At 38.6% G+C, this 18,393-nt stretch overlaps 2 protein-coding genes across 2 annotated transcripts in view; one reads left to right on the top strand and one right to left on the bottom strand.

The window, feature by feature from the left end:
- Positions 1-8,419, top strand: part of LOC144609243 (leucine-rich repeat transmembrane protein FLRT1-like) — a 117,321-nt gene extending 108,902 nt beyond the window's left edge. The window contains exon 2 of the mRNA XM_078427667.1: positions 5,899-8,419. Coding sequence (XP_078283793.1) covers positions 5,953-7,884 — 1,932 coding nt within the window. The 5' untranslated portion in view covers positions 5,899-5,952 and the 3' untranslated portion in view covers positions 7,885-8,419. The remainder of the gene's footprint in view (positions 1-5,898) is intronic.
- The window catches only part of LOC144609245 (ADP-ribose glycohydrolase MACROD1-like), a 794,541-nt gene that overhangs the window by 735,449 nt on the left and 40,699 nt on the right, over positions 1-18,393 (bottom strand). The gene's annotated exons all lie outside the window — the stretch shown is intronic.

Genomic DNA, 18,393 nt, shown 5'->3' with positions numbered 1-18,393 from the left:
ATTTTGATGTTGATCTGCTCTTGATAAATATGTATACATTTCTAGGTGTTATAGGTAGTAACAATGTCCCAATTCTAGTTGAGGCAGGTAGAAGGAGCACACCATCTCACACACTACCCATCTACCTACCCTAAAGGCTCCTCTTGCCTCATCTGTTCTTCCCACATTGGGCACAGTTACCTCAGAGCCCACATTGCAAGTGATCCTTTATCCTGAGGGAATAGAAACATAAAAAATAGGTGCAGGAGGAGGCCATTTGGCCCTTCGAGCCAGCACCACCATTCATTGTGATCATGGTTGATCATCCACAATCTGAGAACATCGTGGTGGTACATATTCAACCATGGTTGAAAGTAGTTTGTTAAGTTCTGCTTCTATGGTTACCAATAGATAATAAATACCCACATGAAGCCCGCATCATTGAAAAACCTGGTGAAGTTAGTATAACTATGACTTTTTGATTATGAATCTAAAGGAATACTACACCTGATTATATGAATTTTCCAAATGTTGTTTAAATCCAAAATTATTTTCACCCCCCTCCCCCGTTTTTATCTGGTGCAAGTTTATTTAAACATCATAGGGATAGGAATACTTTATTGTCACATGTGACTAGGCACAGTGAGATTCTTTGCTTGCATACACAATGTATACAAATAACGGCCACCTACGGCATTGACAAAGTTACAAAGCACGCCGACTCCTCCTATTGTCGTCCCCCCACCCCCTCCTCCCGCCCCACAGCGGTTCCCCCACGCCGGGTCCCCACTGCCCTTTGCCCCCACCCCTCCTATTGTCCATTGTTCTCCCACCACCTCCCTCACGGTGGTCCCCCCATGCTGAGTCCTCCATTGTTCTTCTCCTCCCGCCTCATGACGGTTCCTCCACGCTCTCATCGACCGTCGACCATGGGTTGACCCGCGAGGCATCGCCACCGCCGCGAGGCTTCACAACCGCCGAGGCGGTGAATCATCCATTCAATTTATTAACCATGTGAAAAGGTTAACAAAATCGATTGCTGATACAGCAGCAATGCTCAATCTTTGGTTTATCTATGTTCTGCTGTATAAACATTTCAGTTCATAAAATTTTGAATGTTATTTGCAAGCACTAACACAATATTATATGGACTCTGGAGTTTAAGGTCTCCAAGATTACAAACCAGAAAGAAACCTCTTCAGGCCAGTGACCTTTCCTTTACTGGTACATGAAGCAGGGAGGAAAGAAAGTACAGTGGCATTGTTACATTATACGCCACTTCTTTATACTGAAATAAATACTTAAGGCTCAGAAAGCTAAAAATGCAAGGTTTTTCCAAGTGAGAAAAAGAAACTCCAGAAAACCTGACTTGATAGAAAAAAAATAAACAGAAGTCTTTGAAACTTGCTTAAATTGGTTCTTTTCTCAAGCTTGCAATTTATACTCGGTTTCTTAAAACAAATTAGCTCATGTGTAAGGCAACGTTAGCACCTTACTGGTGTTTTATAAACGAATAGACAAAGATAATACGTGGGAACAAATAGATCCAAAGCTTAAGGCCATGGAAATCAAAATAAATCTTAATCCTGTCAGACACATTTAAGGTGGAGGAGGAGAAGGATCACAGAAAATTGCTACATCATTTAACCTGATGTAAAGGCCATGTTTGGTTTAAAGTCTTGTAATAAAATGCATTAGTTACACTTTGTTTTTTAAGTTACAAGGCTCTAGTGATATACTCCCATCCAAGGAACCATATTTTTGAGGCTTAAAATGTGGTGGAACAAACATTACTTCTCAAGGGAATAATTTAGAAGAGCAGAGAATCCTGACTTCACAGGACTAACCTTCTTTGTACATCTAGAAACTGTTTGGTCTCATGACTGAGCCAGAAAGGCATACTAATATAAGATTTAAACCCATCCTCGTCATATCAATACACGCTTGAAAATACTTTTGAATGATAAGCATTTTTAAATAGATTTTTCGCATTAATCTTCAATAATGAAAATTGTAATCAAATTCGGGATCCCCCAAGGGTTCCTTGGCATTGATATCAGTTATATATCTAGGAATAATTAATTGTATATTTTCTTCACGGTATTAACTGAAAGTTAAAAGACTATACTGATACACAAATGTCATCATGGATTTTCTTCCACTACACACTCCTTGTATTTGTACATAGCCGTAAAAATGGTTGTGTGAATTAAAACATATGATTGTTGATCTTTTGTTATTAAACAAGTTGTATTTATATAAAACTGAAGCCTAAAGTTTAATCACAATGCGAATTGGTGACACAGTGAATCATGGATTAGTGCAAGTTGAATGCAGGATTGTTCATTGTACAGTGAGCAGGCAGGGCAGTAATCCTTCGTGGTTTTATGTTGGAATGAAAACTAAACAAGCATGTGGTTTAGGAATAAGTATGATAATAGATGGCACATCAGTCACAGAATAAGTAAGCTCAAAGATGAATCATAACAGATGCATCTAAACTGAATATCGCAGGGACACATGCATTCTGATACTAAGTAGCCTGCACCATTATTGAGCATGTAAGACACAACTATTACTGGACAAGGAACTACCAAAGCTGGTTGACAAAAAAAAAAGATCACTATGTAACTGCGTACTGAGATTGTGTCCTCAGGCTATATGACTTAAATTCTTCCTTTCAGTTGGATTGTATCCTGTCACCTGTCACTCACCAAAGGTTGTGTGCAAAAGAAAAGGTTTTGACTGCCCCTCCTCTCTTCCTGCTTTCTCTCCCCCCCCCCTCACCTTTACAATCAATCTGAGAAACATCACCTATCCATGTTTTCCAGAGATGCTGTCTGACCTGCTGAGTTACTCCAGAACCAAATTGTGCAGTGCCTTGTTTTCATGCTTTCACAAGGGAAATCAAATGGCCACAGTCTTCACCAAAATCTTCAATCTTTCACTTCAACTATCTTCAGTCCTAATCTGCTTCAAGGAAACCTCCATCATTCCAGTTCCCATGAAAAATAAAGTGACCTGTCTCAATGACTACTGTGCAAAAGCATTATGACATAATCGATCATTATAAAGTGCTTTGAAAGGTTGGTAATGGCTCACCAGTCTTCGAGACACTCGAGACCCTCTGACATTCTCATACGGAAAAATAGATCTATGGAGGACGCCATCTCTCTTGCATTTAGCCCTGGATCATCTTGCGAATACGAACATCTTCATCAGGAAGTGTTCACTGACAAAAACTCAGCCTTCAACACCATACTTCCGAATGAGCTCAATCCTAACCTGTGGACCTTGGCGTTGAGGCATCCAACTGCAACTGGGTTCTGGGTATCTTGACCAGCACAATTTTGTCTGTTAGAAATCATCATAACATTTTCTTTACCCTCAACACTGGTGCCCCTCAGGGTTGTGTGTTCAGTCCCTTGCTCTACCTTGTACATCTATGACTGTGTAGCCACGTACAAGGCTAACTCGATCTTTACGTCGATGATATCGTCGATGATGTTGTCGGCCAGATCTACAACAACGATGAGGTATAGGAAAAAGACACCAAATCTAGTGTCATGGTGTCAATATGATAACCTAGCCCCTAATGTCAGTGAGACAAAAAAGCTGTTTGTAGACCAACTTGTAGAGATGGTCAACCACTTCAAGTTCTTTGGCCTCCATATTATTCACATCTAACATGGTCCCTTCACACTGATACGGTGAAGCATATCAGCATATTTACTTCCTTAGGTGTTTGAGAAGACTTGGCATGTCCATAAAGTTCTCTCGAGCTTCTACAGGTAGTATTCTGACAGAATGCATCTCAGCATGGTATGGCAACTGCTCTGCTCTTGACCGCCTGAACATCTAGAGAGTGGTGTAAACAGCCCAGTCTATCACAGTTTTGTGACTTCCTTCTATCCAGTCTATCTTCACGGTACGTTGCATCAGGTTGGAAGTATCTTCAAGGATGCCTGTCACTGAAATTTCCTATTGTTTTCTCCCAGAAGATACAGGAGCTTGAAAGCTCGGATATCCAGACTCAAGAACAGCTTCTTTCTCACTGTTAACGGACCCCTGAACTAATCACCTCTTTCATACCATATTTCCGACTGTGCTGCCGCGTCCTCTTCATTCAATTATTCCATTATTGTACTTTCTTTCCACTACTCGTATTTTGCACTACAATCTTGCACCATTCTGCTGTTTTGCACTCATATTTATTGTTGTATTTATCATTACTGCATTTATAATGTTTACTCTGAGCAGTCTGCTGTATATGACACTGAACTAATCTAATCTTATCAACTTCATGAAAGAGCTTCAAAAACCTTGATTTCTAAGAGCTGTTCTCCAATGAATGTTGCAAACTAGCATGTTCTATAGTCTACGACTACATGCTGAGAGATGCATTGAAAAGTGGTGCAGCTGCCACAGAGGTTTTATAAGGCGGAAACCAATGTTTAAAAAAATCTTTACATTATATACACAAGGAATGTGCATAAAGGAAAATTGGTGTTATGCTGAACGTAATATAAATATGTTGACATTTCTTATGTTGCAGTACTGAGAATCGTACATTGTACAATATTATTTATTTGCAAATTTTACAGACAAAGTAATGTTGAAAAAAGTTTTTTGTTTTTTTTTCAGTGGAAATATAACCTTGGGTTCTAACTTTTGTGGCATAGTTTAATGTTGGAGTATGAGCATCATAACCATAGACAAGGGAGAATAAATGAGAAAGCAATGAAGAAGCAATACCTTCCTCTCACCCCATAATAACTGACAGAAACAGATGTTTGTAATTCACCCCACTCATGACCTCATCCATGAAAAATCAATCAGGTCATGTCCCACGCAAAGACAGCTTTGAATTAGTGTCAAACATACACATGAAACTACACAAACAGTTTTATATGTCTAGGCATTCAATTATGGTTTAAACATTAATAGCAAGACTTAACTTCCAACAATTCTGGTTGGAATAAATATCTTTTTTTTAAATTAACCCAAAAACCTAACAAGCTGTAACCAAAACCTCTAATATGAATTAATTTGTATCTATCCTAGTCAAAGTACAGATGTGAATTGGGTTGTTTAAGTTAATACTGACTAGCTAATTAACTTATTGCATCGTATGGGAGGCGCATTCCCAATCTCGTTGTACTCCTGTACAATGACAATAAAGATGTATTGTATTGTGTTGTAATAATTGATGATCAAGTAATTTTAATGGTTTGACTCCAAAGTGATCCAATTGCAAGGCTCAGGCTCCAGAAATATTACTTGTTGAGAAATAAAAGTTTAATTTAATATGACGTTAAGAAGGTCACATGTAGATATCTTCGATTTTTGAACATATTTCCTTTCATAATTAAGATTATGGAATTGTGCCCTTACACAATAAAATTATTGGTGATTATTCTTATCAGCGCATTAGTTTTTGGATGTCAGGAATGTCATCTTTTAATTCAAGATATGTCAGTTTTATGGCATGTTTATATCACCAGATTTCTGGACAGCAACATCATGCTAGCTTTGCTCTGTATGGTCACATACTGTTTTCTGTAAGCCACTGTCCAAGCAAATCTGATAACAGATCAAAAGATACAGTATAAGCATTTTGCCAATAGCAGATAAATATGCTTTTTAAAATCTTTCAGTATAGCTGACAGAAGGAAAACATACTTTAGTAAAGAACGTCACTCTTGAAATGTTAAGACTTTATGACATTGTTCATATATGTTTAGATGGCCAATGCAGTGTAAGTAGATTTTTAAAAATAGCACAATTTATGCTCCATCTGATAAATTACATGAAGTTACAAAACTGCATTTTTGCATGGTAAATGGTGCATTGACAGGATGGGTGAGAAGAGACTGTATGTTAACTAATATGTCTTTTGTAATTTCTCCTACCCTGCAGATTATAAGTGGGCAAAAATATAAAATTTCCAGTCTCCATACGCTGCTACAAACAATGGATTTCAAAAATTGTTTGCTATTCTGCATTACCATACCAGCACTGCTAATGCCAAGCGTTCTATCTACTTGTCCTTCTATGTGTCGATGTGACAATGGATTTGTTTACTGCAATGATCGTGGCTTGACATCAATTCCTGCCAAACTACCAGAAGACTCCACAACTCTTTTCCTTCAAAATAACCAGATTAACAATGCTGGAATTCCAAACCAACTGAAGATTCTATTGAGCATAAAAGTGATTTACCTTTATGAAAATGCTTTGGATGAGTTTCCAATAAACCTTCCCAGATCACTGAAAGAGCTGCATCTTCAGGACAACAACGTTAGAGCCATTACTCATGATGCACTCGCAAGAATTCCTTTGTTGGAAAAGTTACATTTGGATGATAATTCAGTGTCTACAGTTAGCATTGAGGAAGATGCATTTGCTGATAGTAAGCACCTTAAATTGCTTTTTTTGTCAAGGAACCACCTCAGCAGCATCCCTACTGGTCTTCCTAAAACACTGGAGGAATTGAGATTGGATGACAACCGGATTGCAACCATTCCACAGTATGCATTCAAAGGTTTGATCAATTTGAGGCGCTTGGTATTGGATGGAAATCTTTTAGCCAATCAAAGAATTGCAGATGAGACTTTCAGTAGACTTCAAAATTTGACTGAACTTTCATTGATCAGAAACTCTCTGAGTTTTCCACCATCAAATCTACCTGGTTCAAATTTACAAAAGCTGTATCTTCAAGATAACCTCATTAGCTACATTCCACCCAATGCTTTTTCTAAAATGAGACAGATACAGAGACTGGATATCTCAAATAACAATTTAACAAATTTGCCCAAAGGAGTCTTTGATGACTTGGTGAACTTGAGTCAGCTACTCTTACGCAACAATCCTTGGTACTGTGGCTGCAAGATGATGTGGTTAAAAGACTGGTTACAAACAACTGCATTTCATGTCAATGTGAGAGGGTTGATGTGCCAAGGCCCAGATAAAGTCCGAGGAATGGCAGTCAAAGACATTAAAACAGAAATGAATGAGTGTTTTGAGATTGGATTGCATGGTGGCAATACAGCTCTGAAGACAACCCCAATTGTATACACAATAACTGCCACTCAAGGATTACAATTCACATATAAACCAAGGCGACCATATCTTAAGTCACCAGATTTAGATGTGGACCATCCATTGTCAGGAGGGTCAGGAACAAAACCAATAATCATTAACGTTATGCCTTTAACTGCTGATAGTATTCGTATAACATGGAGGGCAATGTTGCCAGTCACATCCTTCAGGCTTAGTTGGCTTAGACTTGATCATAACCCATCAGTTGGGTCCATCACTGAAACCTTGGTACAAGGAGACCAAACTGAATATCTTCTCACAGCTCTTGAACCCAAGTCAACCTACATCATCTGCATGGTAACAATGGAGGCCAGCAATTTTTATGTAAGAGATGAAACTCCAGTCTGTGCTAAAGCAGAGACCGCTGATCTATATAGCTCTACTACAACACTAAACAGGGAGCAAGAAGAATCGGACCATATAGCCTTTCCACTTGCTGGGATTATTGGAGGAGCCTCAGCCTTAGTTTTTATTATTGTTGCCCTTGCTGCATTCTGCTGCTACATCAACAACAATCGGAATGTTTTCTCACAGGATCAACCATACAACAGAGGTTGTAGGAAAAAGGATGACTATGCAGAAGCAGGGACAAAGAAAGATAATTCCATTTTAGAAATCAGAGGGAGTGGGTTTCAGATGATTCCACTCAACAACCAACAGCGACCAAAGGAGGAATATGTCATTCACACCATATTTCCATCCAATGGGACAAGTCTTTACAAGAACAGTCATAGTACAGCACTTGGCAGTAACCGAGGTTACAGAGACGGTGGTATACCAGACGCCGAATACTCTTACACGTGATTGCAGTGATGCTTCCCTGCATTATTATCTTCAATGCACTGCTAAACAAAAGTTATTTAAAAATAAAATCATAAAAACCATTAGGGACAAAACACAAAGTCCAGCAGAATATGCCTGGCACGATATTTTGTACATTTGTCATATAATTTATATTAAATATGCTTAAAAGATTTAAAAAGCTGGATATTTAGAAAGAAAACACAGCTTCCTAATTGTATTCAAGCCAGTCTTTCGTTCGCATTTTGACCAGGTGGGATTAAGAATGAACAGCCTACTCTGGAATCATCAATCATCATAAAGACTACCAAGTTTTTTGACTGTCAAACAGGTAAACAATGTAGAATTTGTTTTTTAGTAGTCACTTTCCCCACCACTTTGAAGATTTACTCAATATGGTCCAACAAGACGCTATTTACATGCACACATATATTTACAATATAAATCCGTTTCTTTGTGCAGGATATAAATATTCCCCACACTTCCAGTATTCATCTGTTGATGTTATGTTTTCCTTATTTCTGTAATGGTGTTTTAAAAAGTGGAAGTTTTAAAATATTTAGTTCTTTATGGCATTTTAAGAGCTTTTTGTAATTGGGAATAGAGACAGAATTTGAAGATAATTCTGCTGAAACATTCTTTTAAAATTCAAGTTAGAAATTTGTGAATTGTAAAAATAAAGATCTGGTTTGTGAATTACATGTCCTTAGATGTCACACCAAATGGATGTAATATGGTTATCTGACCTGTGATGCTGTTTATTTTTCTCCTCAACTTAAATCTCTGAGGGGTATTATGGGGAAAATTGTAAAAATTGCAACTAAAATGAAATGTTTTCCCAAAAACAAATTATGCAATTAATTTGAATAACTATGAGTCTGTTTTGTTCTGTAGTACATTTATTCCTACAACACAAAGTGTAGAAAAATTGACATGTCATGGTGTATTTGGTTTTGACACGGCTTAGACAAAACTCTGCCATAAATGTGATGTCCTGCTTCCTATGTGATAAATGCTCCTTGGTTTTGAATAAAGTAATATTATTTCAAAAATGACCAGTAAAACTAAATATTGGAAGGGTTAATAGTATTTTCTCCTTAAAATAAATTAAATTGAATGTTGTGAAAAGAACAAATTCAAACTGAAGCAAACCTAGCTAGGATGGTATTAAATATTTTATTAGATGATAAAAGGCTACATTTTTCATGGAAAATATGTCCCAAGTTACCACAAACGTACAACTGTATTACTTACAGCTAACCTAAGAATCCAAGTCTCATCTTCTTCACTGTAACGTCAGTTTTTTGGCTTCTTTATGGTGATCATCCAGAAATGCGTTTTTATAAACAGAGAATTCCTTCAGAGAATCTTTACTGAAAGTAAAGATTTCAACTTCTGTTCACAAAAGTCTTCATTTGATTACTGTAAATCAATGATAAGGTTTCCTGAACATTTGAAATGACAGTCTCAAATCTATACAAGTGCCAGATGCATTAATAAACTGGATTGACAAATAACAAAAATAATATGAAGATCACAAAAGTTTGCCTGTAAATATTTTTTCACTTTATCATGGTCAAGTTACAACTGATCTTTTAAATAAATCCTCTTCTTAAAATGTAAAATGTTCTAATACTTGTGTGACCCTAAATATAGCAAATTAGTCATTTCTATTTCCAGACTAATGATGATGTAATTGTAGTTATATCATCTAACCTTTCATTTCTCTGCTCTAATTTGTTTTTAAATAACCGTGAAGTGTTGATTTATTTTAAATCAGACAATTTTAATGAGGATATGAACGACAATTTTTCACTTTCATCCTATCCCCACAACCCCAGTAGTTTTAAATTACTTTCAGAATTGTAATTAGAAAGGTTGACAAAAAGTAATAGAATGTTTTCAAGACTGACAGGGTATGATATGCATTCCGGATAGGCTCAATATTCTGCACTTTGACTACTTGGATAATGACATGTACATGATAGTTTCAGATATCTAGATATCTATCTGTCACTCAATTGAGCCCAGATCAAAAGCAGAACCATCCAACTAACTTGCCTACTACACCAATGTTAGCATTTACAATAAAACTGTAATAAACACTCAAGCTAAAATGTTTGTTAAAAATGCTTTACTTTAACAAACCATTTAATAAAACGTTATGTAAAATGTTTATCTCAGCCACCCTGAATATAATTAAAATGCAGTGCATAGTGCAGGGAGTAGAGTGCATAAAATAAAATATTGATTCTAATTTGCAGCACCATTCAAGAGTAATGTAAATTTGCAGGTTTAAACTGGGAGCACACCTCATTGTCGTGCGATACATTTTCAAAATGAGAAAAACGAGCTACCAGCAATCTTTGCAGCATCACTCTACTACACAGGAAAACTGCCATTATTTAGACCAGATTAATTTGTAAACTATCCCAAGCAGACAAGCATGAATAATGATTTGTTCCGATGTTACTTGCAGATCTGAACATCCAGCATTCTCGACTTTATCAATGCAGCAACACTGACCATAAAGACAATATATACTGGCTGATAAACAAAAACAAGCAGTTTTAGAGCATGTACTGCAAGCAAAATCTATTACGTCACCCATCCTTTTGATTCATGCTTTTGCTTAATTATTTTGCAAATCTTATGCTATGAACAGTAATTGTTCCGCCATTAATTAAACTAAAAATTAATTTTATTCCTATGTGTCCCAAGGAATTACAAAGCTGGCCTTCTTAGAGAACAACAAGGAATGAAGCACTTCTGTGACTGATTTTACCAAAAAAAATTGCTTCTCCAGATTTGCAAACAAAGTGCAGGAGAAGGTAGCAAAGTGCACCCCATGGCATAGGTGCCATTGCATTTTATTAAGCAGAGTCATCTCCCATCTAGAAAGGAAAGGAAAATTAGACTTTAATTAATTTTCTTTGAAATGCAGAGAGAAATTTATTTTATATCTGATATGGCATGGAGCACAGACATTTCACATACTCTGCTTTGTGATTTCCTTCACTTATCCTTTCCTGATTACTAAATCTCCCCCCTAAATATTTCTGTCTTTCTTATTCTGTTTGCTCCTTTAAATGGTTCCGTAAAAAACGATCTGTTTGACTAAGCTGTCTGTCCTTACATGGCTTGGTGCCAAACATTGTTTGATAACACTCCTATAAAAAATCTTGGGACATTTTGCATTGTTAATAGAATTACATAAACACAAATCATTACTGTTAAAGGAAATAATTATTGGTTCAGCTATTCTCCATACAAAATCCCTTCCCCTCTCCCAAAGACAGCGTGACTCCTGCCGTGCTTTTACCAGTCATATCTGGCAGATTTTTGTTTCTTCGGCAGATTACATCTTTGACCACCATCATAGGTATTGCACATGTATTTTGAAATAGCACAGCACTACTCATCAGTAAGCTAAATTACAGAGGATTTTATCTGACCTTCCAAGCTCATCACACCAAATGTAAAATACCCCATGTTCAGCAAATAATTATCATGGCTAAATGCACTATTAACAATGATCACAATACATGGTAACAAAGTGACAACGTGGTTGGCTTGGAAAGGTTGGGCTGAAGAGTCTGTTTCCATGCTGTTTAGCTCTATGACTCTAAGTAAATGGCCTAATAAACAAACCCACCAGAACTGTTATAGAATTTTAACTTTTTTTTAACTATGCAGGATTTTACCATCAGATACCATGAAACGGCTGAATTAGGTCAGTTTTTATGCTATATCCTCCACTCCAGTCTCACTCAGCAGGGTTGAATTATAACTGCTCTCTGACCTAACAAAGAGGGAGGACAATTGGGGGTGAGCCATAAATGTTTATATTGTCAGCAATGGCTAGGTTCTTAGAATTAAAATACTACATCTAGTTTTTAGATTTTCCTTTTTAGCATCAACAAAACAAAGCTCAGTACTCAGTCTTGTTTCCACTCCTAATCTGCTGTCATTTTACTTCCTATTTGGGTTTCATTTAATACAAGGAGAAACCATGCATTACAAATTAGGTCTTAATTTAGCAGAGTAACGGCTCCTGGTAGTTTGCCACTTTAACCAGTTAACAGCGTCACCAGAACACCATTACAAATTGGTATTGCCAATACAATTTGCCATTCTACAACAGGGCTATGCTATTTCAAATTTAAATTATTTTCTGGTACATGCATATGTCATTCAGAATATATGTCATTCAGAATCAACTGGTCGTTCAAGTATTCTTTGCAGAAATGATTCCTTAATTTCAACAAAACAATTGTATTTTCCACTTAATGCAAATTCCTGATGATAAAACTGCTTAAAAATCCTAAAGCAAACATACATCAAAATCCTATCTGGAGTATACACGGTTCTGTGAAAAAGTAGGTGTCATCTTGCTTATAAAATATTCTTTTCATTACTGTCCCAAGATTGATATGAATCTAATGCTAGTGGTAGAGGAGTCCAGTGAGAATATGAAGTAGTGGTCACTGTTGGAAGATGCAGCTGACTGCAGAAACAATGTAGTCTGTGCCCATTCATCTCTCATGCTATGCTGGATGAATGTAGACATTGGCAAAGAACAGCTCCAGAATTATTGCTTTAAAATTAGTTAAAAAGGGAATATGAACAAAATATAACTAATCTTTAAGAAGCCAAGGTGAATTACTGCCCACATCCAATACACTGGTCAAAGCTGAGTGCACAACTTAAAGAACAAAGAATGAACATATGAAAATGCAGTTCAAAGGACATGGAGGCAAATACTGGAACTACAGAAATATTACCTTTCTGCGAGGAGTTAACTATCAAAAGATGAATTAATATTATTAGCTCTGGTGTCTACTGTATAATGTGAATAATTATGTTCCACACGAGACAATAAATCATAAGGAGCAGGTTAATTAAGCTCAATCGTCATTATATTTTTTTAAATGGTCACTTCTTTTTCATTCTCTAAATGTTGTATTGTTTAAGGTTGGCTTGCTGTGTTTTGACAAGAATTGCTACATGGAAAAAAGGATTTTCAGAAGACAAAACCAAAGTGCATTGTGAAGCCCTTTGGCCTCTTTTTGTGGGTGCCTTGAAATTTCAATGTTAAATGTGTGTTCAAGCTGAAACATGCTGACCCTTTTCTTGTACATACAAATGTGAAAATTTCCTTGTTCTCTTCAAAATAAATTTTTTTGAAATACAGCAGATATTTACTGTTATCACTGCTAACAGCTTTGTCAATTACATTTTTCTTTAAAGTCTCTCCATATTACATAACTTCTCTTGGCTGAAATATTTGTGCACTGGTGCCAAATTCTATTGTTTATGATAGTAAATGAGGACATTTCCACTTAAACTAACAGCTGTTAAATCAGTGCAGGTTGTGAATGCATTTTCTCCTGTGTCTGTAAGAAATTCCTGCCCATTATCTTCCAATATTTTTAAATGTTGTTAGGTTCCAGATCTTACCCCTACTACTCCTTGTTTAAATCTTCCCAAGTTTCTACTCATATTCAGAATGAATGGCATTCTCTGTGAAAATGGTGCACAATGTAACCTAACAACTTCTCTCATGACATCGAGTCAAATTTTATCTCATAAAAGCTCCTATAGATTTCTTTGTTAGGTTTTGCCACGTTAAAGATGGTATGTAAATACAAATTATAGTTTAGCTTAGTTTAGTTAAAATTATATTTAGTTTAGTTTATTTAGAGATATCGCGCGGAAAAACAGGCTCTTCGGCCCATCGAGTCCGCACCGACCAGCGATCCCCGCACACTAACACTATCCTACACACACTAGGGATAATTTACAATTATAACCAAGCCAATTAACCTACAAACCTGTACGTCTTTAGATGTGCGAGGAAACCGAAGATCTCAGAGAAAACCCACGCAGGTCATGGGGAGAACATATAAACTCCGTACAGACAACATCTGTAGTCAAGATTGAACCCGGGTCTCTGGCGCCGTTAGGCCGTAACGCTACCGTTACGCCACCGTGCCCAAGTCCCATACTTGGGTAAAATGTGCTCACTTCTGCAAAAGTCACTAGATACTAATTAGGAGCCAGAGCCTAACTTACTCCGTACAACAAAGACATGGAGACCAATTTCACTGCTTCATTTAGGGGTCAAATGATAATCAGCTAATGCAGAACAGACTAAAGTTTAAAATTGGGATCCTATTGATCCTCTTACAAGGTTGTGCCTTTATTCGTGAAGTCATTGAAAATGTAGTTTCCCAGGGAAGCTCCCAAATCATAATCAGTGTCTAGACTCAGATTAAAATCAAGGAAATAGATAGCCATTTGAAAGATTTGCTAAAGAAGCAATGCTCTGCTGCTGCTCAAACAAACTAAGTCAATGTGCTGCATTTCTAAATGCAGTTGATAGCAACAAAAAAAACATGAAATGATCTTGGCTTTGAATGTGAAAGTGCCTTTGGATGATTTGGCAATATTTCAGAAGTGAACAAATCAGTAAGTCAAATCCCACAACCAAAGTAATATAGTAATATAACATAACCTTCAACTAAATTGCTTAAAATTTCTTCATAAATCTAAAATAATTATGACACAGACAACTTTAAAAGACCATTTACAACTACACAGTCTTGGCCCAGCCATTTAGCATAAAAATCATTAAAAGCACAGAATAATGAAAACTACAGCAGCTAAAAGAGGAATATTATCATTATGGTATAATTCTTTATAAATCCAATGACATTACTGGAGAAAGATTGGAGGGTGAGATGGCCATAAGTCATGGAAACCATATGTTATGGAAAAAGACGTTATATTGGCCAACAATTTTCTGTTGACATAGAAGGTCATTCGGTTCAAGCTATTTATCTTTGACCATATATCTGGAAAAATACTTGGATGGCATTAGATAATGGGGTTTTATCCCCATAACAGAGAAGTCTAAAACTAGAGGGCAAAGGGGTTTAAAGTAAGGGGTAGAAGGTATCTGAGAAAATGTTTTAATCCAGATGGGATGCACTGCCTGACAAGATGCTGGAGGTAGGGACTCCCACAACTTTGAAGTATCTGGACAGCCACTTGAATTTCAGGTCGTAGGTGGCTATAGACCAGGTGCTGGTACGTGGGAATGGACACGGTGACTCAAAGAGCCCGTTTAAGCAGGCGTAACTTAATGTCTTTTCTTGTGCCAATGTGGAGAGAAAAAACATTATGTTAATCATGATCTATTTTACTTAACAAGAATGACTAAGATCTTTCTGTGGGGCAAATACCTAAACTCGAATCTGTGGTTATCTTACATCTTCAACTATAGTAACATCAGTGGTTCACCAATGGAGTACCATAAGCATGTACCTATTATTCTTTGGCATTAACTGCCAATCTGAACCCTGAATGCAAATTTAGACGTTGTCATTAAATCACTACATTCGGTTCATCTTTTTAGACTCATACAAATGTTCTTCAGTCCACCAAGTCTATGTTGACCATCAAGCACCCATTTACACTAATCCTACATTAATCCAATTTTCATCTCCCATTCTCATCTATTCCCCATGATTCTATCATTCACCTACACAAAGGGGCAATTTGACCTATAAACCCATATTTGGTTAACAAGAGGAAACCAAAGCACCTGAGGGAAGGGTCACAGGCAGAACATGCAAATTCCACACAGACAGCACTTAGGATCAAACCCAGGTTGCTGAGGCTTCAAGGCAGCTTTTTTGCTTCTATCTTTGATCATTTTTCAGCCATTCAACTGATGGATCAAGGCTTGCTAATGCACAAAATTATAAGCCTTCATCCATCAGTTCGGTTAATCTATTAGAACATAATTTATGGTACAGTATAGCTAATTAGCAAAATATAAAGCAGAAAAACAAAGTTCGGTTGCCAGTTTTTCATTAATTTTGATTTAAATTAGGCCTAAAATATTGTCAGCCAAATTCTGTAGCTATTTTTTTAGACACTGTACCAGTAGTAAAATCCATAATTTCTGTACCAATGTGTACATCAAAGAAAAATAACACACTATTTGTTAAATGGAACTAATACTCATTGCTGCAGACTCTCAACCTCAACCCCTCATAACCATCATTTTGTGTTTCCATCTCAACAGTGGCATTCCTGGCATCCAAGCACCATAGAAAAAAAAGCCAGTGGCCGCGAAAGGAAGTGAAAATCTGACTCAGCTGATCCTGGAATTTATTCAGAATTCAAAAACCTATGAGATCAGTAAGCACAGTTCTCACTTCAAATGAAAGCTTAGATAAATGGAACACTTCAATAGGTTTATTGCTGAAGTTCCCATCCTCTAACGGACAGGGAATGGAGGTATGCAGGCAGGTGTGTAGTTTAAATTTACATCATAGTTGCCATAGACATTGCAGGCCAAAGGGCCTGTTCCTGTGATGTACTGAGCTATGTTTCTTTTCCATGATACAGCCTTCTTTCAAACACTGTAATTAAATCTACCTCTACTCCAACTCCTGGCAGTGTATTCCTGAGCCAGATGACTCGCTGCGTACGTTTACCTCACTTGTAATTCTTTTGTCAATCATCTTTAATCTTTCTCCCCTGCTTCTCGCCCCCTCTATTAATGGGAACAGTTTATCTCTATTCACTGTCTATATCTGTATCAGATTCACTCAAAACCTCCTCTGTTCCAAGCGGAACAATCTCAACTTCTTCAATTAAAGGAACTAAAGTACCACTTCTCTAGAATAATTTTGGTTAATCTCTTCTGAACTCTGGTAAAGCTTTTCCATCATCTATATACTAAAACTTTTGTTTGTTTGTTTTTATGTTCTTGAACTACAGCCAAAATGGTACACGATAGCACGGCAATTTTAGCCCCACCTTACTCACCGTCGTCCTTTTGGTGCTAATGGAAGACGTTTCATTGAAATTGGTATATTTTTAAAGTTATTCACATTTTAAAGTTTAAATCTATCTCCTAGGAAGGGATGGGGGGAGGGAGGGGGGGTTGCGAGGAATGGAGTGGGGGGGAAGGGGAAGGGGGAGGTGGGAGGAGGGAGGGGGAGGAGGGAGGGAAGGGGGGGGATGAGGGGGAGGGGGGAGGAGAGGGTTCTGCACCAATGCAGGAAAGGTTTGGGCCCAAGGGGTCCACATGGTCTAGATTTAAAATAAAAATCTGACAAAGGGTCTTTGACCTGAAATGTTAACTGTGTCTCCTTTTCACAACTGCTGCTGACTATAATGCTGAGTGTTTCCAGCATTTTCTATTTTTATATACTTTTTTAATGTGGCACATGAGGCCACAACAATTCTTTATGCCGTCCGTCCATCCATAGCGCCACAATTTTTGCACCACTTTACTCACCATTATCCTGGCCATAATGTCTAACAACTCTCATTCAAATTGAAGCTACATTTTTAAAGCTACAGACATTTTTAAGTTTAGAAATTCACTTTCAAACCCATTTCCTGAAACTCCTCAGCGTATGATGTCACAATGCTTCACGTTCGACTTCATTTGCTCCTCACTCGCCAAAACAAGATGGCCGCCGGCAGCGCTGCTGCCCACCCGCGCTCTGTCGTTCCCTCTCCCCTCTCCCCTCTCCCCTACTCTCCCCTCTCACCTCCCCCCTCTCGCCTCTCCCCTCGCACCTCCCCACTCTCGCCTCTCACCTCGCCTCTTGTCCTGGCAGAGACTCGCACGTCGGCAGTCAGCGTTGAACGCACGGGCACTGGTAAGTGCCTTTCGCAGCCAACGGCTCCAAGGGAGGGAGTGGGCGTAGCAGCCGAGTGGGTGGAGGGGAGAGTGGGGTGGGGAGGAGGGCAGGGTGGGGGTGGGGAGAAGGTAAGAGTGGGGGTGGGGGAGAGTAGGGTTGGGGAGAGTGGGGGTGGGGATGAGGGAAGATTGGGGGTGGGGGAAGATTGGGGGTGGGGTGTGGGCAGGGAGGGTGCGGATGGGGAGGAGGGCAGGGTGGGGGTGCGTAGAAGGGAAGAGTGGGGGTGGGGAGAGTAGGGGTGGGGGGAGAGTGGGGTGCAGGCAGGGAGACTGGGGGCAGGAGAGGTGGGGGGAGGGGGAAATGGGGGTGGGGAGGGGGAAATGGGGATGGGCAGGGCTGGGGGAGTGGGGGAGAGTGGGGGTGGGGAGGGAAGATTGGGGGTGGGGGGGAAGAGTGGGGTGCGGGCAGGGAGACTGGGGGTGGAGGGAGTTGGGAGGGAGGTGGGGGTGAGGGGAGGGGGAAATGGGGGTGGAGGCAGGGCTGGGGGAAGTGGGGGTAGAGGAGGGGCAAGTGGAGATGGGTAGGGGGGATGGAGTGGGTCAGTGGGGGGAGGAGGGGGGGATAAGGGGGATTGAGTGGGGGGTTGAGGGTGCTACAATACAGGAGAGGCTTTGGGTTCACTCACTCACACCCTCTCCCCTTCCCTGTCCCCCCTCTAAAAGGAATGGGCCCTATGGGTCCACTTGGTCTAGTTGCTTTTAAAATTAAACTAGTCTCAACTGAACTACATGGATTATCAGTCATCTACCACTTTAATTTCCTCTCAGAATTATTGTTCTTT

Source organism: Rhinoraja longicauda, chromosome 34 (assembly GCF_053455715.1).
Source record: "Rhinoraja longicauda isolate Sanriku21f chromosome 34, sRhiLon1.1, whole genome shotgun sequence".
Taxonomy (NCBI): Eukaryota; Metazoa; Chordata; class Chondrichthyes; order Rajiformes; family Arhynchobatidae; genus Rhinoraja; species Rhinoraja longicauda.
The sequence above is the reverse complement of the archived record's forward strand: the minus strand, read 5'-3'. Positions and strand labels throughout refer to the sequence as shown.